At 42.9% G+C, this 20758-nt stretch overlaps 1 protein-coding gene across 5 annotated transcripts; it reads right to left on the bottom strand.

The window, feature by feature from the left end:
• Nucleotides 1-2043: 2043 nt before the first annotated feature.
• Nucleotides 2044-19261, bottom strand: KIF23 (kinesin family member 23). 5 transcript variants are annotated; one of them, XM_055816618.1, is made up of 24 exons: nucleotides 19124-19241; nucleotides 18957-19026; nucleotides 18687-18815; nucleotides 17512-17617; nucleotides 16677-16813; nucleotides 15903-16012; nucleotides 15138-15308; nucleotides 14140-14181; nucleotides 13603-13715; nucleotides 13338-13459; nucleotides 12686-12788; nucleotides 12304-12383; nucleotides 12099-12218; nucleotides 11409-11568; nucleotides 10711-10878; nucleotides 10328-10485; nucleotides 9750-9923; nucleotides 8876-9049; nucleotides 8186-8491; nucleotides 6033-6263; nucleotides 4953-5035; nucleotides 4581-4659; nucleotides 4392-4462; nucleotides 2044-2832 (listed from the first exon to the last, which is right to left on the bottom strand). In XM_055816618.1, exons 1-24 carry the CDS (start codon nucleotides 19132-19134, stop codon nucleotides 2817-2819), a joined length of 2934 nt encoding a protein of 977 aa, XP_055672593.1. In that variant the 5' UTR covers nucleotides 19135-19241; the 3' UTR covers nucleotides 2044-2816. The 5 variants fall into 5 exon arrangements, with proteins under 5 accessions (XP_055672593.1, XP_055672573.1, XP_055672566.1 ...); XM_055816598.1 differs by lacking the exon at nucleotides 8186-8491 and having other exon boundaries at nucleotides 8870-9049; nucleotides 18957-19023; nucleotides 19124-19261; XM_055816591.1 differs by lacking the exon at nucleotides 8186-8491 and having other exon boundaries at nucleotides 8870-9049; nucleotides 19124-19238.
• Nucleotides 19262-20758: the final 1497 nt, after the last annotated feature.

Raw genomic sequence — 20758 nt, 5'->3', positions numbered from 1 at the left:
ACATCAAGCCAGGAGGAGCAGCCCAGCCTTCACCCAGCCCTGAAATTGTGCTCAGAGGCACAAAGCAGCACAGATAGCCCAGCCACAGGCCTCCAGGGCAGCTGAGGCACACCAGAACGAAACATAAGCTCCAGAGTAGTCGTTACCATGCTGCCACCTTCCTCACAGCACCGGCAAGGACAGACACCCTCCTTAGCAAGGTCTCCTATTTGCACTTTTGATTAACCTTTATAATAGGACAAAGGGGCTGCAGCAACTATTTCTCTGTGCTTAACGGCTTTCTCCTTCAAAACAAGAAGTTTCTGAGCAAAGCTGTTGCAAAAACATTATGCATCAAAATACAGAACTTGGCAAGGACCGAGAAATAACACTTTGGCCACGCATCCCTTGCCACCAGCGATACAAAACCCAGCATTTTGAAAGCAAATTCAGAATGCCTTTCACATTGCATTCGAAGCAACCCAGTCGAAGCCACATCCTGTAGCTAAATACTTTCCTTTACAAAGTTCTCAGCATCAGTTTCTCATGTCTCCCTCCCAGGTTTCCCCAGTAACACTTTCAGTAAGACTTCACGCTGATGACAGGCTGATTGAATCCAAATCAAAGAGACAATGCATTTGACAGCTGGCTCATCATTAATGGTGAATTATTTTAGTGTATGTGAAGGAGTTAATTTAAATGCCAGAAGTAGGAATACGGCCTTATTTCAGCTTCTTTCGTTATTTCTGTTGGCTGCCCTTTCTATCCCTATCCTCCCATAAAGGCAAAAGGCAGGAAGATGGGTGGCCACAGGGAAGCCACTGCACGGGTTAGGGGTTTCCCAAGGCTCAGCAGCACGGAAAGGAGGAATTCCCTCCCCAGGCGGAGGGCAAAGCCTGCCTCAGCACAGGGCAGGGCAGAGGGCTCAGCCCCAGCCCCGATGGTTATTTCACACCATCTAGTGGCACCAGCTCACCACGCAGCCACAGCCCTGCCGCTTCCCAGCGCCCCGTCACCAGGCAGCAAGGGATTTGCCCCTTGAGCTCACAGAACCATCGAATCGTACAATCATTACGGCTGGAAAAGACTTTTACCATCACTAAGCCCAACCGTTAACGCAGCACAGCCAAGCCCACCACTAAACCACGTCCCTAAGCGCCACATCCACACGTCTTTTAAACACCTCCAGGGACAGCGACCCCCTCGCTTCCCTGGGCAGCCTGGCCCAACACCAAGTTCACAGAAGGCTCCGTTTCTTCAGGCTTCCCCCCCTCCCCCCAATTTCTTCTTCTGTTTGCCACTTACGACATTAGCCATATTCTAAGACATTGCATTTAACTAGTCGGGCAGTAAATAAAAGCAAAACTGTACTTCACCAGCACCCTGACCACACGTTTAACAGGTGCCTGCCTGCCACGCAGAGCTCTCTGCTCAGAGCTTTCTGAAGCAGCTTTTCTTGTCTCCCAGACTAAAGCAAAAAGCCTCCGAAACCATTAAGCAGCACTGCCTGCTCAAGACAGTAGAATAATGCTCTACCTCACGCTTTCTCAGAGTGATTATGATCAAGCCTGCTCTTAGCGAGGTGAACGCTAAGCCTACCAGGGGCCAGCCATTACTGCCTCTGTACAGCTTTTGCTCCAGCTGTGGGCCTCTGACCTGCAGAAAAGATGGTGTTTCTTTAAGACTATAAGCCTCTTCATAGACCGCCTGAAAATACATTTATTTATTTATACCTATAGGTATCAACTACAAGCCACAAACAGGCACTCATGTGCCTCGTGTGCTTAAAAAAACGTCCAAAGCTTCAACACCTTTTAATGAGGCAGTCACTCAAAATGGAACCAGCTACCCTTCAAAAGAAATTTGCAGACATGAAAAAAAGATATGTTTTGGACAACCTTAAACGTCCAAGCAGATTCCTTGGTTTAAAGTTCTGAAGTATCCCAAAAGGTGCATTCATTCACAGGCCTTTGCACAAGACACAGTCAAGATGCTGTGGTGCTTACCTTAGGGGCGTGCTAAGCTACAGAAACTAACTAACAAGAATACACTTAGCAAAAGACATTGAATAAATGTATTTATTTAAACGTGTTTGCAGAGTAACACATAGAAAGCTCTCACCATAACTCTGAGCAAATTACCTTTTACCCCTATCTACAGATGTAAAATGTAATTATTTACTTGCAATACAAAATAAAGTAGGTCTGATGTCATCACCATTACTCATCATATCAGTATTCTTGCTTCATTACTATGAAGGTTTGAAGACTGAAGTGTTTTCACAAGCTGACTTACATATTAAATAATCAAAAGAAACTTCTACAAAGAAATCCGTATTACCAAACTGTTGCTATTTATAATAAAATATGAAATGGCATAGAAACACTCTTAAAGTGCGTTACTCCATCTAAATAAATAGCAGCATTTATGCCTCTTCAGAACAGAGGACCTGTCAAGGAAAGGATAAGTGACCAGAACAGAAGTATTTTGAACTATAAAAAGCTGAAAAAACACGCAAGGCAAAAGCCTTGTCTCATTAGCCTATAAAGATACAGCTTAATAACAAGGGCTTCATACACACAAGACGGGTGTTCTTCAGAAGTCCGGAGGACACAATGGCAGAACCCCCGTACATCTATTTAAGATATACACACCCACACATATGCTTCTTTGGGACTGCACGGAGTATCTCCCATTTAACCATTGCCTAGCACAGGCCAGTATATAAAATATAAGCCTGTAGTAATAACAAAGCAATTTTTATCAAGTTTATCACTGGCAGCAGATATTACATCAGTTTGATAAAATCAAGAGGTTTCCAACGCAGTACATTAAGTTCATGGTTTTCTTCGCCTAAAAAAAGGAAAGAAAAAAGCCACAAGCAAGTTTCAGTTTTTACACAGCAGCAGTTTTCCCTAACAGTAGTCGGTAGCCTATTTACCTATTCTGCTGTATACGCAAGTCTCACATACCTCCCAAGAAATGCAACGACACAAGAAAACAAAGAGCTTATTTATCAGAAACACTTGTATTTTGCTTTCTTTTTTAGGCAGCCGTGAGCATAAAATAAAGTTTTGTTTAAATTATTAAATAAGTGAAAACAAATACAAGCTCCAACTTGCACAAGCGAACTAAAGGATTCGCTACAACGTTACAAGGCTGTAGGAAGGCTGCAAGTAGCAGTAGCCACCCTGAGCACATTCCAGTTTCTAATGAGATGTAATAAAGTACACGCTAACATGACAAAAGGCAGGTATTTGTCACCTAATCTGAAAGGGGGATTACAGAGTTCAGACACTCCAAAACACCCTTTCACCATATTTCTAAACTTTTTGGATTCCAAATGCAGTAAGTTTAGTAAGTTAGTTGATTTTGGCTTCACAGAAACCTGTTTACCTCTCCAGCCCTCTCTCCCGCCTGTCAACATGTCTTGCAAACCTGCAAATTTTCTGTCCCTGAGCTGAACAGGTGCTAACAGTGCCATGGAAGTCACCTATCCACAAGAGGCCAAATCTGGATATTGATTTCTGTTCTGCAACACCTAGTTTAACAAAACTATCTTATCTGAAGCATTTCATTTGTCACTGAAGCGTTTTGTTACATGTGAGGCTCAAATATCGGCACTAGCCTTACAAACTGCAGGATCATTTGGGCTTTTTGCTAGAAATTGGGACTTCCAATCTGGTAAAGCTTGCATTTATGTGTGCAGCCGCCACTGATCCTGCCACGTTAGGGAATGATAAGACAGCCCGAAGATTCCACTGTTATCTATGCATTTGAAAAAGAGGCAAATTTCTTCCAGCATGACTAAAGCCCATGCTTCCTTAGTAGATGCCTCGACAATTACACAGCAGGTAGCAGCTTTAATATTAGCAATTCAAGTTATATATGTACATATACGCTCAAGTATACCATTAGGGAGTCCCTATGGTTGCCTTAGTTCCCTACTCCATATTGTAACTTTAATTTAAATTTACCTAAACATACAAAAATGAGTATTCTTTACTACACCAGCATCTAATAACAGCTAGGGGACAGAAGAGGGAATACAGCTTAGTACTTTGTCACTGCCACCCCTCACCCTATTCCACTCTGGACCTGTCAGGCATCTTACGGTTCCCAGCTTTCTAGCCAAGATAGCACAAGATCAAACTTGACATTCTTCTCACTGCACTAAATGCCAGATTTCTATCCAGAAGACAAGTTAATAATTCTGCTTATCCATCCTGTCACCAGTTTCCAACACTGAATAAGCCTGCTTATCTTACAGTATTAAAGAGGTATGCACACCAAATCTAAAGCGGGAAGGGCAGCAAGGTCAAGGGAGGGAAGAAAAAAAAAAGTTCTCTCACTGTAGATGTTATCAGGAAAGAGAATGCAATACCCCGGCTACAAAGGAGAGATGCACTTACTTGGGCTGAGCATGATGCTGATATCCAGGTCCAAGAGCTGACCCTGCCCTCATCTCCAGTGCCACAGAACACTGAGAAGACACAGAAAAATCAGTCTCTGTTGCTAACCCCCAGCCCAGCTATCAGCATTACCCCAAACGCTCATCCCGACCAAGCACAAGATGCCCCCCTTCTTCTGTTTTGGCTTACTCTGGTTTCTACATCAGTGCATTCAGAGTCCGCAGCATCCTCGGGTGGTTCTGGATTGGGAGATGATCTTCGCTTTCGACTGCAAGAGGAGTACCCGGAAAGAGTTACAAGCATCACATACTTTAGCAGATTCTTGTACACAAGAGAATGCATTTTATACTTCCTAAATAAATACTTTGCTCTCAGCAGCAGTCCGGCCTTAAGAGCAGCTACAGTATGTATAAACCTCTCCAAGTTACTTTTGCATGATTTCAAAGTTAGATGCGACAACTTCCTGCTCAATCACATTTGGACCTAAAGCGGTTACACAGGCACTGCTGGAGTTATGCATCTCCAGCAGTGTCAGAACCTGAAATTAAGGCCACAACTCACCCAGTTGGAGATTCTTGCTTCAGAGTCTCTATTTCTGTGAACTGCACAGCCTGTCCACCACCTCTGGTTTTGAACACATCACCCTGAAAAGCAAAAGCAATTAACAAGGTACAGTCACTGGGTTAGTACAATAGCTACAGCACTGGTTTTCACAACTGCCATTTCCTTGCAGGTTAGTAGCCAGCAAGCACGTGTGCAAATACAGCGTCCCCCCCATTATATATCTTATTATACACAGGACAATAAAGAGCAAACATCATCTACCCTGATGATCATGCAAGACACCCACAGAGCAGTCTAAGACAAAAATTTCTATATGATATTGACAACTAAGTAATACCACTGAACTGACGTCATAGGCTTAGTTTCAACAGTTCCATTCCACAGCATGAACAGGTACGTTGTCAGCTATGCAAGACTTTGCTTTTGGAAACGTCGCTACCTACAAGGTTACCTTACAGAAGTGAAGGCTTTTTTAAAACTTAAAAAGAAAAAAAGGCAATATTGGAAAAATGAACCAAATCACAAAGAGCTCTCAATTTGCCTTAGATAAATACAGTCAGTGTTTTGGGACACAAACATTGCAAGCATTCAAAGCCTAGGCTGTCTCACCAACTTGCTTGTCAGCTGACTACTAGAAATTATGTCCTGGAGCATTCGAGCATCCATCACTGCAGCACGCTCACCCATACCACTAGTGGAAATCAAATAACATGACTCCAACAAGACTGACTCCACAGGAGCAGCTGCAGCCACAAGTCTACGAAGCTTTCGCTACATGTAGATTATTGCATTTTACTAGAGGAAAGAAACCAACTTAATTACTTTCAAGGAATATGGTGACCAAGATAAACGATTACACGCTTGTTTATATGAAGTAATGATAAAGTTCAAGAACAATATTTTCAGACTCTAAAAGCTCCCTTGAATCCAGCTACACAAAACTTTCAAATGAAATCTCTTAGCAGGCCGAGTCAAAGGTACCCTTTTGCAAGCCAGTAAGCCTGTAGCACAAATACATTGCCAGAAATAGGTTTTGACAGGATTATCACAAGTTTACGATGAAGGCGTTTGCTTTACCTTAATTAGTTTTGTTTCAATCTCCCCATCAGAGGCTAGCTCCTGGTGCGTCAGCATATACTTGTCACACTTAGCTAGTGCCTTTTCACTTGCAGCCGCTACTGTGATGGCATGAGGGACATGTGGCTGCATGACTGTTTCAGTGGGCAGGTTAGAAGGTGGCTTATGATCTACCCATCTCTCCCCAGCTGAGCGTGACCGTCTGTGTCTGGGACGAACTGGAGGTGCACTCTGATCAGGGTGGAAGAGAATCAGAAGAAATCAACATGCTGTAAATCTTTCAGAGGGAATCATTAGCAGAAGTAAACTGTGCAGGTCTGGTTAAGATGTATCTGTATGAAGATCAAAGCTTCGCTCCTAAAGTGCTTTCAGAGTGAATCCTGAAAGGCACCCTTACCAAGAGCCTTGCATAAAATTATTAATGGATAATTTCCGTGCCAATTCCTACTTCCTGTAATTTTTAGCTAAGTGTTATCCAATCTGTTGCATTCCATACCCAATAAAGATATCCTCCTTGAGGAAACTTTACATTTGGTAATGCCTCTCCAGAGTTTCCAAATCAAAACAGATTGCTATGAACATATTAACCAACCAGAAAAAAAGATAAATTTATGTTTCCATGGATTCATTCATGAAGCAAAATGTATTTGAGGTAGCAAAGCAAGCAGACCAAGCATGAATTTCCAACATCTCTAAAAGGATGCAAGACCCTGTAACACTCCTGAGTAAACAGAGCAGAGAAAGGATCCCCCGTGCTAGTGCTTCTGAACTCAGCTGCTGGAAATCCATGAGAAACGATTGATGTTCATGTGTTTTTATTTTTCGAACGTGAATGCTATTGTCAGTTGCTCAGGAAAATGAGAACATTCTGAGAACTTGTTCAAAAGCCGGTGTCCCTTCAAGATCTTTGAATGGGCTTTTGAAAGAGTATTTGTAGACCCTCTCTGCTACATTTACACACTAGTTTTTGAGATCTCTGAATCCTGGTGAGGTTACACAACCCAAACTTGGGAACACAAATCCCATCTACTGCATTTTCAGGTGATTAGCACCAATTAGGATTTCTTTCACCAGTAGACATGAGATTGGCTGTACCCTTTACAGGCAAGCCTCTTACAAGTCTAAAGCAGCTCTTAAAAATTAAACATATATAGGGGAAGGTGGCTTTTGCCAAAAATCTTCCACAAAAAAATGAATTTCAATACTTCTCCCCACCTTTTAGCGAGCAAGTACTTATTTTTTTGATGTTTTTTTGAAACAGTTCTGCCAAGGTACCTTAGAAGTTATGTTCTAAGGAGAGGGCACACTACCACCGGTCACATTTTACTGTGGCAGAAACCACACCCCTCGCTCTGCTGACATCGATTCATGTATTAGTTAACTAGAACAGCATTTTCTTAAAAGCATCTCCCTTACTTCTAAGGGCCAGCAGGAAATTTCGAGGACACTCTCCAAAATGAATCATGCCATGACAAGCTTTCCTCCTCCCAAGAAGCTCTCTCAAGAAGCGGGGGTTGTACAATTCTCTTTGATTTACCTGAGCCACTGCAACAGTGCTATAACATGACAGACGCCACCGATAAACATTTGCACGCATCAGTTCAATGAAAAAAACCCCAGTCCCCAACCTGTAAGGAAAGCCCCCAGTTTTAACACAGATGTGAAAATTAGGGAAGAGACTATTCAAAGAGAGTTCAAGTTAACAGTCACATGAGTGAGATGTTTGTCCAAGCGCTATTTCCAGTAGACATTTGCAGATATGGCTGATAAGACCACCTTTTAACCTGCCCAAACAGACTACGGTAAATTGCAGGCTGCAAGACAGATTCAAGGAGACAGACACAAGTTAAATCAAAAGGACATTCATAGCTAGAGAAAAAGTCTAGCTAGGTTCAGAGTTCCTTACAAGCACTATCTACATGCCAGCAACAAATACACACGCTGCTTTTAATGAGTTTCTAAACATCGAGTTAAGAAGTCAAGAAAGTAAGCAGCGAGACTCAGTTTGGAAACAGTATTGTCCTATGCAAAACACATTTAGGGGAAAACTCCAGTCTGCATTAGGTATGCTCAATATAAGAGAGCAGCTCTAATGAGGTTTTGAGCCAGACTACACAACACTACATTTAGCTTTTGACAGGAGCAGCACTAACCCTGCAGCATCGATCCTCTTCTACTTCTAGCTCATCTCTATGCCTCGGAACCTCAATGACTCCAGTCCAGCACACCCCTCGCCTTCTGCTTGAGTTCTTATAGTCTCTACTTTGTTCTGGTTCTTGGTGTCTACTCCTTGCATTAGAAGTGCCACCGGTAATCTTGTACGAAGGGGTTTTCTGCTCCCATTCAATAACACAGGATACCACAGAAATGCTGCTACAAGAATTATAATGCCTATGCACCTGCTGGCTGCTCACGAGCTGCTGGCTGTTAGGGACCTGAGTAGTAAGGTTACTAGAAGGCTAGAGAGAACGGGAAAGAAGTTAGTGAACATACAGAACTGTCAATTTGTAAGGCAATAAAACAATGAACACTGACAATGTGCAAAGTGCCAATTCAGCTATTCAAGCTTAAAGTTTTAGAGAGGTATTGTGTTGCAGTGACAGCATTAAGAATCGGGTATTCTTCCAGCACCAGTAGCCTTAGAAGGTAGAAGCACGAATAAAGATCACCGACTGATAAATACAACAAGAGACAAAGAATTCAAAGCAAGTTTAAGTTACCTAGATTCTGTGCTTGGGAACTAATTTCTAGCCACTAAAAATAAGTAGCCTGCACTTTAGTTTGCTCTTCTAAATATGCTTTTCCCTAAATCAGGAGGTGTTTCAAAGGCCACTTACTGGTACTGGTGAAGGAGACACTGATCTCTGAACAGGCTTCTCTCTGTCTCTCTCCCGCGAAGGCCTCTCTGGCTTTTCATTTTTTGGTTCAGTAACAATGGCCTTCAGTTGCTTCAGTTTTTCATCTTTCACCCAAAGTTTGTTCTGCATTTCCAGCTGCTTTGCTGCTACACGACGCTCCTACAAAGACAAGCAAGGAAAAGCATGAAGTACCTTACACAAAAGCACAAATAAGTGTGCTGAAAGTTTGAAGAGAATTGTATATTCCACATGGAACGAAATTCCTCCCCACTGAGATAGAAGCTGTTGGAAATAACCACACATCAAGCTAAAGAAAGACTTCCCAGACTATAAAATAATACCATGTTTAATGCCACAATCATTTTGCTTCCTAATTTATGACAAATGGGAACATGTCTAACCAGTTTTATCAATGATCCTGTAGTAGTAAACGGTCCTGCAGTAGTAAAAGGTAATCCTGCAGATTTCCTTCCCTTATCACTTGTCAAGTGCATAGCTGAATAGGAGTTTACATGAGGATAAACGGGAAATTCTGACAGTAGGCTTCCAGAGACAACTGACAGAAGAGAATCACTCCTTAGAGTCTCACAAACCCAAAAGAACAAATTCTATGTATTGAAGTGACACAGTGCTTAAGAGAGCTGCTCTAGCTGCATCAGAAGTCCTTGATGAATTTATCATACCTTACTACATTTATAAAAAGTTAAGTTCAAAATGTCCGTTAAGCCCATAATTAAAAGCTGAACATCTCCATTCTTAACGTTACTACTGTATAAAAACACTCAGGACAAACAAGCTGTCCAGCTTCCCCCAGCACTGCTCCATTACTCATTTCTAATGGATATGGCAGTACACTTACACACTCCTTCTCCCATTTCATGGCTGTTTCTGCCACCACGCCTTGCAATCGTGCCTCCAGCCGACGCTTGTCGGAAGCCTGACGTTGCAATTTCTGGCTCTTGCTTTCTAGTTCTTGCTGAAGATTACGCTTGTCATCTTCATAAATTGTGGTAGTTTTCTCCAAAATCTCAATCTGGAGGAAGAGAGGAAGGAATTGGCTATGCTGCTTAGAAGCGCAACCGTCTAAGCCCAGAATTGCTAGTTATATCTGACTTAACATATACTAGAATATATTAGCTGATGTACAAATATATCCAGGTAAATAGTCCACACTGCAAACAGTTTAAGAGATTTTACAACTTTTTTATAAGTTGTCCTTCTTAATGTTCTAAGAAAATCCTCACCTCGTAAGAAAGCCAAAAAGCTAAGCGTTCAGTAAAGCTCCCCTAAAAATACTACTTTTTTTTAGAATGATTTTAGAAACAAAATCTTGTTTCTAATATTCATCTTGTAAGCAACTTCTGATGTCAAGAAGCTTGCCAAACAGTACATAGAAAATACATTTTGTGCTTAGCTTTAGACAAGGAAAAAACTGACCTTGTATTCCAGAGTTTTAATTTTCTTCTCCAGGCGTTCTAGCTCCATTTTCTGTCCTGCTATTGTTTTTTCTTTTTCAGACAGTTTTCCTTGAATATAGTTTTCCTTGGATACAACACTGGAGTCAAATTCTTGTAGCGCTGTTTTAAATGCAAGCACTGCAAGAGAATTGATATATTTCATCTTCTCACTGCATCTCTGTAATATCAAAAGCAGTTCTGTTTTTATCCTATCAGTTTTACACTACCAGCTATTTCATTACCTCAGAAAAGGTTTTTTAAATGATCAGTCTAGACAACATACTTTTGTGTTGGTAAAGAGATGCTTTGAGTAGTAATAATGACACAAAATATCTAGCTCTGCACTAATGTTCAAATTCTTACCATTTTTGCCAAACTCCTTTAACAACATTTGTCGCATTTTATGGCGTTTTTCCAGGACTTCAATAAGCCTTGGAAGTGTTTGATCATCATTAACATCCAATAATTCACATGAAGGCAACGGTGGAAAGTTCTGCAAAAACATTTCTGTAACAGATTGCTCTTCTGTTTCTGTAAGATTTAGAGCCAAGAAAGTCTGTCAGCAAGCTACAGAACAGAAAAATCCCATTTGACAATGCTCAGTCACAGATCATTCATTCCACAGTATCACGAAGCAGACAGAACTTAAAATAATTAATGAGAACTAGACGTTTTCAGCAGAGATGACAGTCTTGAGAAAAAAATTAAAGGTGACGTTCTCAATTCATTGCTTTATAATAGCTCCAGGCAACTCCCGATTTCTAAAGTAGGCGTTAAGCATTCAAAAACATCAAAGCACCATCCTCAGCACACCTTCCTTTCAGGAGCTGCATTAATAGGACCATGAATTCAACTGATCTCCAATAAGAAAGAATCACTTTGAGACTTACCCAGGCAGGCAACACTGCAGTATGAGCAGAGCAGTACCAGCTGCAGAGAAGGCTCACAACCAACAGTTAAGTGAAGTTCCTTTTGCACATTCAAGCCTCAAATAATTTGTTTCAAAATACCTTACAGGAAAAAACCCCTGTGCTGTAATCACCTAGCATTCCAGTATTTACCTCCATTTTTCGGGCCACCCCGCAGCTCCAATTTCTGCGAGAGCTCCTCCCTGAAGGCCTGATTCCTAAAGCGCCGGCCCGGCGTTAAACCACAGAGTGGTCTGTCCACAGGTCTGGCAACTTCCACTTCCTGGGTCATTTCTGCAAAGCGCATGACTTGCTACAAAAGAACAAAACCAAGTTTAACAAAACTAACCAGACGCAGTCCAATGTAAGTTTAAAAGTGATATTTTAGGTCAATAAAAGTGTTAGAGAAGACATTATCAAGCTATAATCTCTGGTAGTTTCCAACTAGATAGCTTGGGATTCTGAAGTGGAGCATCCAGAAACTTTCCCAGTAAAACCTCCCCAACTTCAGCCCCGAAGGAACTGTGAAACGGACTGTGCAGACAGCTGAAGTTTCTGCAAGTACTGTCACAGGAGGGATTAAGCACCTAAATAGGACTATTTGGACCTCTGTAAATAAGAGAAACCTTTCTTATTTTACAAGCAGCAGTTGTACTTTTTAAGAATAAAACCCAAGACTTGTAGGGCACATTTGCCCTACAATATTATACTTGATTATCTGAAGTGCACAAGCAACAAAGATTATCATTCCTCTCATCTACTAAAGTACAAGAATTCAGTGACAAACAAACGAAAAAAAAAAAAAAAAAGGAGGGAATGAGGCAAGATCTGCAAGAAAGTTACCAAGCTTTCCTCGTAGTCCTCAGCTTTAGGATTAACGCACACAATCATACGCACTTTTCCTTCACCATCAAAGTAGTTCTTGAAGAGATGAGTCAGTTTGGAATCTCTGTATGGAACCATCTTAAAATAAAGCACACGAAAGATCTAGTAAGCTTTCATTACACCAGATCATCATCAGAAGACAATTAGATAATGGGCTGCATACCTTATTTGTTCCATACATCTGGTTTTCCCGCAGAACTTCAATACATGTTCTTAAAGTCATTAATGACTGATTAATATTACCTTAAAAAAACCCACAAGACAAAAAATTCTGTAAGCAGCCATTTGGATCATGTTCCCAAATTACTTAGCAGTTTACTCAAGAACAAATTGCTTGGACTTAAGTTGTATTTGTTACAGATAACTGCTTTAATGAACTGAAGCATCAGAATAAGTGCTACTAAAAACTTCCAGTTTCCAAACTGGAGGATTTGAGATCATCAAATCAGACAACTGAACACTGTAACAGAACACGTCAGTCCTTCCTATGATAGTCTTTAATACGAGCACGTAGAATTACCAGGCTGTCCAAAGGTGGTACATACCTGCTTCTCGCAGCCTGTTCCCTTCAGCTTTTGTTCTATTTGTTCTTTCACTTCCAGCCAGATCAACTAAAGACAGCTGGCTTAAAGTGATTTGTTCTTTCTCCTGTTAAAGAAAACAAATTATGTTAGGCTAATGATTAGCTCTATGTTCCTTCCAATAGAGTAAAGGGAACACCCCCTGCCCCCCAAACCTAAACCAGCATGCACACTTAAAAATAATGCGCGTTGTGCCTTTCATTTAAAGTCTGACTGCATTTTTACAGCCCTTAATGTAAGAAGCTGTGCACCAACGGCTTTTCTTGTAAGTTTCGCAGATCCCTTGTCTTGGGCCACAAGTTATGTCTGCACTCATTCAGATTCTCCAAGTTTTAGATCTTAAATAGTTTTTGCTCAAAAGCAGCAGAGGCTAAAACCTAAAGGAATAAGCAGCTTCACCTGCCATTTAATGCCCCATTTTCATTATGAAAAGATCAACTCTGAGAAAGACTCAAAAATTTAAATAATTTTAACTTCTGCCAAAGTGAAATTTCTAACCCTCAAGACACAGTAACTGTTTCAGTAGGCCATGCTGTCAGGTTCACCACCTTTTCTAACCTAAATATACATGCTTAACACACACAGCTCTCCTTTAACAGCCGGCCCCACAATTCACCTGTAGCACGTTATCTCCATCTGCATCCAGGGGTGCCTGAGCCAACTTGATTATAAAAACACCATGAGAGCGACTAGATTCTCGATTCAGCTGAGTGTGTGCAATACGCCTCTTCTTTTGACCTGTTCAGAAGAAAAATAATCCCTCCAAAAACCTGTTTTATTTAACAAACTTGCCACCTGGCAAAGACCAATCTGCTTTCAGCATGATAGTGTGAAGAATTACATATCTGTACCAAATTTAAGTAGTTAATTTGAAGATTTACCTCTCCAAAACACTTCAAAAGCTTCTTCTGTAGATTTCACCTCTACTTCTGTGCATCCTGTGACATACATGTTGTGATTCTGGTCTTCGCGAAGCATTTTGGACTGTGGAGGTCTTAAAGACAAAGGGCAAATGAAAGAAAAAAAAGCCAACAATAAAACTGAGTGGAGTTTTTTGTACAACAATGCATGCCATGCAAATTTTTTTTTGTTTAAGTACAAAATTCAGAATGAATATGTCAATTATCCATACAGCAGATGGAAGAGGAAGTGCAGGTACACGGACACATACTCAGCCAAGATTAGTTACACTTCAGCTACTGCTTTAATTTAGAAGCTACATTTAATTGCAATTCTTATTGGAAATTATGGGTTTGGATGGCAGCTACTGTTTTTCTACATGCATACAGAAGCAAGATGGCTTCAACAGTGTTCTATATTTGCTAGTAAAGCAAGAAGAGAGAGGGAGTTAGTGTCTTTTCTGCTTCTACTAAAAACTTCACTTTTCAATATTGGGAATACTATGCTCATGCACATACATAAAGTCACCATTTCGCACAGGAGTGTTGCAATTGTTCCACCTACCAAAAAACCAGGGTTAAAAAAAAATTAAGTCATTTAGCTCGCGTCTACAATCTTTTCACATATACACTGTAGCTTCCATAAACAGAAATAATCCAAGGTTCCTCATCAGCTGATTTTTGGGTATAAGCACAAACACTAAACCAAATAATTTTATTTTTCTTTAAAAAGCATTCACAGGTATTCAAACCCCTTTTCAAATCAGTACCCTGGAGACAGCTCTTGACATTTCAGAGACAGAGCATGGTTTGCTCTAGTCTTTGCAAATCATCCAGTTCTTTAACACATGTGCTGATGGACAGGCATAGGGCTTTCTTTAATGGATTTAGAGTTTTTTTAAAAAATCTATTCAAAGTCTCATCTGCAGACTTTTTTCTGTCTCAAGATTTACCAATTTTAGACATCAGCCAAATACACACCTTTCTAAAAAATACCCAGAATTTCATTTACGAGACAATTCACTTCTGTTTTCATGGAAACTACTGACATAAGTGAAATAATAGGCAAATTTGCATTAGCTATAAAGCAACAAGAAAACAGCAGCTTTCACCCAATACACTGTTTCCAGGACAAATAATGTCAGCTGTGGAACAGCTTACTCTTCAAGCTATAGTCACTCTAAGAACAGTACTCACAGAAAAGCATGAACAGACTTAGAATCTCAGTGGGATACAGTAACACAACACACTCCCTAACAAATAAAATATTTGCTTATTAATCTCCCATTATAACGAGGAAGGGAGCATCAAGTCTTAGCAGCAACAAAACCACCACCAGTACTGGGCACACTTAAATACTATAGTCTGGACCCCTTTGCCACCACCTTTTTCACGTGGCTTGTTTAAGTGATTCCCATGAATTGAACTAGACTTGCCAAGATTACAGCTGCAAAGACATATTGCAGTTCCTACAAAAGTGTAACTGAAGTAGCAGTAACGGTATTCATAACACTAACTTTGGTTTTATAGGCTCAAAGGGAGCTTCCTCCAGCAGGTCATATATGTAGTTGTTGTAGATCTCAATATAGGAGACAAAGACACTGTAGACATTATCTTCATCAACCTCTTCCACTTTGCAGTGATCTTGAACATTGATCATATCAGCAAATTCTGGATCTATTTGTCGCCTGTTAAACACACACAGTAAGCGATTGCAGCATCCACAGACAGCTAACACATCAGACAGAGACCACACAGTTAAAAAGCAAATCTACGTACAGATAGTATGATGTGAGTATAGAAATGCTCACACTAGCATTCTACAATTCACACCACAATCAGTCACATTACATTAAAAAAAAGCATTCTGAAAAGTTTAAGCAGATGAAGTTTCATCTGACACCACCGTACTCTGCTGCAGTAAGAAATGCCTCGCAAAATTCCTGCACAGTCAACACTTCTATCCTCCACTCAGCAATCTCACTATTTCACAAAATATCCAAGTTTAACTTCACAGTACTCCTACTCAAAGTCACAGCACTTTACTCATGGGTTAACTGGTACAAAAAATAGACTCCCGTTGCCTGATTTTAAGTCTTCTAATCTAAATACTTAACCATCCGACTGCTCAAACCACATGAAATATACTAACTTTCCATTAATATTTTTCTTTATTTTTTTCAAGGGAAGGATAAAGAGACCATGATTAAGCTAAAACCAAAACAACAGAGTAACATTTATATTAATTAAATTCATTCTGCCTGTTAACAATAGTTACTTACTTGCCAGATGGAATTTTTGGAACAGGCATGGCATCTCTTTTCTGGCGCTCTAATAGAGCATCTACTTCACACTGAACATCCACACCATTCTTGTCATCAAGCTTAAAAACCTGGAGTAGTGAATATATTTGGACAATATAATGACAAAAACTGGAGAACAGAAGGTGTTGGCCAGCAAAACAAATTAGTTGATTAAGCTGTCTGGCGACTAACAAATACCATGCCCCTCACTAACACTTGATCTGCTGGCTAATGCAAAGTAGATCTGACAGAAAACAGATATTTCCAAGAAAACAACATTTTGCAGAAGCTACCAAGCTAGTATGCTACCAAGGAAAAGACTTCCGGTATTATTTCAAATATATTTAGATACCAAAAATCCAGAGATGTTTGACCATGAGGAAAGCCTTGCATCTCCTGTATTATTTTAGATATGGTTTCCTTTGGCTTTTGTATCTTTGGCTAGATCTCATTCCCTAACTCAAAAAAAACCCCAAAAAACCAAGAGAGGAAGCTTCCACAGTAGTTAATTAAAGAATGAGCAACAATTATAAGGATAGCCAAACCATACATCTTCACAAAATGTCCATCCTAGCTACTATGCCTGTGTCCTTGGCCCTGCTCTTCAAATCTTAAGGGGGTGGGTTCTGTTTGGTTGAAGTGCTCCAGCCATATGAGTAGACAGGAGATAAACACTTTGAACAGAACATTTTATCTAGTGGTTTTAGGCTGTTACAAGCAACAGCATGGAGAATTCACTGCAAGACTACTCACAAATCGCTTGGCCTGGAATGGTCCTATGCTGTTGAAGATCATATCCAAACACCGTGGGAGGAGCCCTCCATCACCAGGAGAACCCGTCATGGTGTGTGTTTTCCCGCTGCCTGTCACACCATATGTAAAAAGGAGACCTAGGAGGGACAGGAGATTTATGTAATCATGCTCGCTGTCTCAAAGAAAAGCTCAGTTATAATCACATGCCCTGTCTTTCCTGGGTCAAACATATTTGGAAAAAAACAATGACTCCTTTTGAACAATTAACAGTAAACCATTCCAGCCCATCAAAAGCCACTGCCGTTGCTAGTGTTTGCATCTATCACCAATAGTCGCTTCAACTACAGCTGACAGTAGCTATCATCCTCTCTGGGGAGACTGCATTTGGAAGCCAAAAAATGGAAGGAATTCGCCAAGTCCCAGGTGTAGAGGGCTGATTTGTTACGACTGTTACTCAGGAGTCTGACATAAGCCAGATATTTCAAGGACCATGATATCAAACCCTACATAGTGATTACTGTAGTCAGTCTTTAGGTGGTAATCATCACTTTCTGCAGAAAAAAAGCTTCTCCAGTTAATGGCGTACAAAAAGATTAAACCGTGACACAAGTAACATTCGAGTCATAATGAAGGTAAATAGGTTTAAAAGTAATGAAAGGCAAGAAGAGCTTCCAAGGATGTTGTACAGGGGAGCTGAACCACAACCTTCCATTGCAAACAAGATACACGTTTTTAGTTAGACAAGCTAAGAAACCTTGAAAGACATGAAATCATAGCAATATAAGAAACTGTACGGTAGAGGTGCAGAGAAGTCGTAGAGAACAAAATTGCTTACCATTTTTCCCATGAATGAGATCTTCCACTAGAGGTTTAGCCACCACGTCAAAAAGCTCCTTCTGAGCAACAAGGGTGCCAAACACTTCTTTAAATGAATATTGCGTCTGAAGAAGAGAAGATACATCATCCTAAACCTTAAGTTTGCCTGTCCAGAAGTCCATTGCTTCATCCATTAGAACTGCTTTCTATTGGTTTACCAGAATGATAAAAGATTCTGCTTTAGGATTATACCAGTGTTTGAACCTGGGCAGTTGCTCCAATTTAACTATTCTGAGAATAAGATGTGTATAAAGAAGAGCAACAACAGTCTCATTTTCACAGCGGTTAAGTCCAGAAATAACCAAAACAATCACAAAGCCCAGTTACTAGAGAATATCACAATTTACAGTTTCAAGCTCAAATTTATTTGAGCTCCTACCATAAGATACGCAAGCATTGAGCAAACGGACAGCTACAAAGGCCAAAGTCAAGTTGTTACGGCATTTAATCATTTTGTTTTAAGCTTGTGTCTTTTTCCAGTCTAGCCTCAATTTCCAGTCATAGGTTTTCAATATGCTTTTTTTGGGGATAAATTTAATCACTTTTCAATCAAAACACCTACTTATGTAAATATTTGAATTTCAAGGTTCTGAGCAAAGGTTTGTTTACCAAATTTTTAATCAATCTTTGCTTATTTTATTTAAGCCTCACTTTGTATACACAGCCTACAGCTCGGCCCCCGTCCTATACTATAAACAGGGAAACACTGCTTTTTGCCCGACTTCAACCGTTATTTCATCCGTGTCTGGCTTAGCTTAGAGCTGGTGCCTTTCAATCAGTCCTACATGAAGAAGTCCTTCACTCTAAATATTCGCCAGGTTTGCTTTTGCTCCTTTTACCCTCTTCCTCCACCTTGTAGAAGAAGCCTCTTCATATATGAACAATATACTTGATGGCTAAGGAAATGGTGCCTTTTTGCTCTAGATGGGTTTCTGGTTTTGAAAACCCACTTTTCTGAAAGCACAAACCAATTTGCACCCTGCAAGAGACACTGCAAGCCAGGGGAAAACATCGACCGCAGGGAAAAGGCGCCCAGTCCCCGCTTCCAGGCTGGAAGGCAGCCCCTTAGCTGAGCACTGCCCCACGGTGGGCACACGCGTGGATACGGGGCCCCACCGACCCCCAGGCCGTTACCTCCCGGTACTCCCCGTTGCGGAATATCCTGTATCTGTCGGGCGGGTGGATCTGCACGGTGGTCTCGTTGATCACCTCGATGCAGCCCTCCTGGTCCGGGCCGCTGAGCGGCCGCACCCTGCAGTACACCTGCGGGGAGAGGGCGGGCAGCGGGGGGACCGGGCCCGTCACCCCTCAGCGCAGCCCCGGGGGGCGGCGGCGGCGAGCCCAGCCCCCAGGGCCCCCTCCCCGGTGCTCCGGCGCCGCCGGGCCCCGCGCCCCCGCACTCACCCCCACCGGGTCCTTCAGGCTGGGGTGGGACGGCTTCTTCGGCGCCGGGCGCCGCGGCGTCCTGGCTCTACTGGGAGAAGGGGGAGGCGTGAGAGGCGGCCCCGGGCCAGGCCAGGCCAGGCCGGGCCGGGCCGGGCCGAGCCGGGCGTGTAGGGGAAGCGACTTACACCGCCTTCATGCCGCGTGTGGCCGGGTATCACGATCGAGACGGTCACGCCCGAGGCAGACGCCACCGCCCGAGCTCCGCGCTGCCTCCAACGAGCGGCCCGCGCGCGCGCGGAGATTCAAATGCAACGTATCAGCGCTCGCAGCCCCGCCGACGTCATCACGCCGCGCGCTGTCGCTGTACGGCGCCGCCGGCCGCCAGCGTTGCCACGGCGACGCCAACGGGCGCGGCCCGGAGCGCCAGCGCCCCCCGGTGGGCCCGGCGGACCCGCACTCGCGGCACGGCGGGACCCGCGCCCGGCGGGAGTGGCCGGAGCCCCGGGGCCTCGCTGAGGCCTGCTGCCATCCCCGGGGGCCGCGCTGGGGGCACTGCCGCCCGGGCGGGCCCAGGGCCGGGCCCGCAGGCTGGGGGCGCGGCGCTGCCGCAGGGAGAAGGCTGAAGCAGCCGCGGGGGCTCTGGGTGCCCCGCGGGGCAGCGGGAAGGCGACCTCCACCCCCGGGGCTGCTTTTCCACCCGCTGCTCGCCTGAGGCAGCTGGGGGCAGCGGGTGGCTGCGGTGCCGGGCCCGGGCTCCAGGCCCGGCCAGGCCACGGCAGCCCCCGCCCGGGAGGCCCGGGATGTGTCTGGTCTCGTATTTGTTTTATCAGCTCGGTTCAAGTAAAGGCTGAGGCTCGGGGAATGCGCTGTAACCCGGCAATTCTGCTGTGCCAGGCCCTCCCTGTTGCAAAGCCGCTACCTGCCTGGAGGTAAATTAGTTAATTCCTGTAGGAGATGCTTAGCGGTGGAAAACAAAGCCTGGAATGTGAAGTTTAGACACCCATGAAAAACCCGGCCAAACAAGTCTATTGAAAGACCTAACTTCCAGACAAGGAAATGCATTTCTAATTCCAGTGGGGAAACTGGGGTGAAGGGTGAAGTAACTGGGGTGTTAACCCTGGGTAGCAGTTCTAGAGGTGTCCAGCGGGTTGAACTCCTCTCTTAAATCACAGACTCCAGTCAAGTCTCAGTTTTAGTGCAAGTTAACCAAATCAAGTAAGCTTACCCTCTTAAGGGAAAAAAAAAAAAAAAAAAAGAAGAAAGAAGATCCAGAGAAATCCCAACCCTTTTATTCTTTACTGTGACTGCTATCAGGAGAAGCCAGTGTCCTGGGCCAACCTTAAATTTTGAACAGTGTTTTAAAATACACTGAAACGGAAGAATTTCTTAAGTTCTCATAACGTATCAAGGATACAAATGGTCAAGATCAAACGGACCTCCCCAGGAGCAGAAACAGAGACCCACGTGCAGTCCCACTGCCACGGAGCGCCTCGCAAGGCACGACCATCCTCACCCTGCACCCTGAAACTGCTAAGGTGGGGCTGCCACCCTAAAAACCAGACTGAATTCCCAAACAGTGTCTGAAGCTGCACTTCCCACAGCAAAAAACTCCACTCACACTTCCACTGACTGCCACAGCAGCGGCTTGCTTCTCGTGGATCCCAGACCACTCAGGACTTAAATGAAACCCAGCATACTGATACCCACCTGGAAAATGATACACGCAGGATGGATGATAGGACGGTTCAGTGTCATCGCAGGAGGAGAGGCGTTTTAACAAGCAAGCTAACGATTCGCACACGGGTGCCTTTCCCAAGACT

This window comes from Falco peregrinus, chromosome 1 (genome assembly GCF_023634155.1).
Source record: "Falco peregrinus isolate bFalPer1 chromosome 1, bFalPer1.pri, whole genome shotgun sequence".
In the NCBI taxonomy this organism is placed as follows: Eukaryota; Metazoa; Chordata; class Aves; order Falconiformes; family Falconidae; genus Falco; species Falco peregrinus.
This window is presented reverse-complemented; position numbering and strand designations above follow the sequence as displayed.

What these genes read in the sequence shown, in the direction of transcription:
- KIF23 (XM_055816618.1), bottom strand. An exon ending in TTAAAACTCTGGAATACAAG is followed by an intron (nt 9,924 to 10,327) that starts GTCAGTTTTTTC and finishes CTCTTCCTCCAG; the next exon opens with ATTGAGATTTTGGAGAAAAC. An exon ending in TGAAATGGGAGAAGGAGTGT is followed by an intron (nt 9,050 to 9,749) that starts GTAAGTGTACTG and finishes TTGTCTTTGTAG; the next exon opens with GAGCGTCGTGTAGCAGCAAA.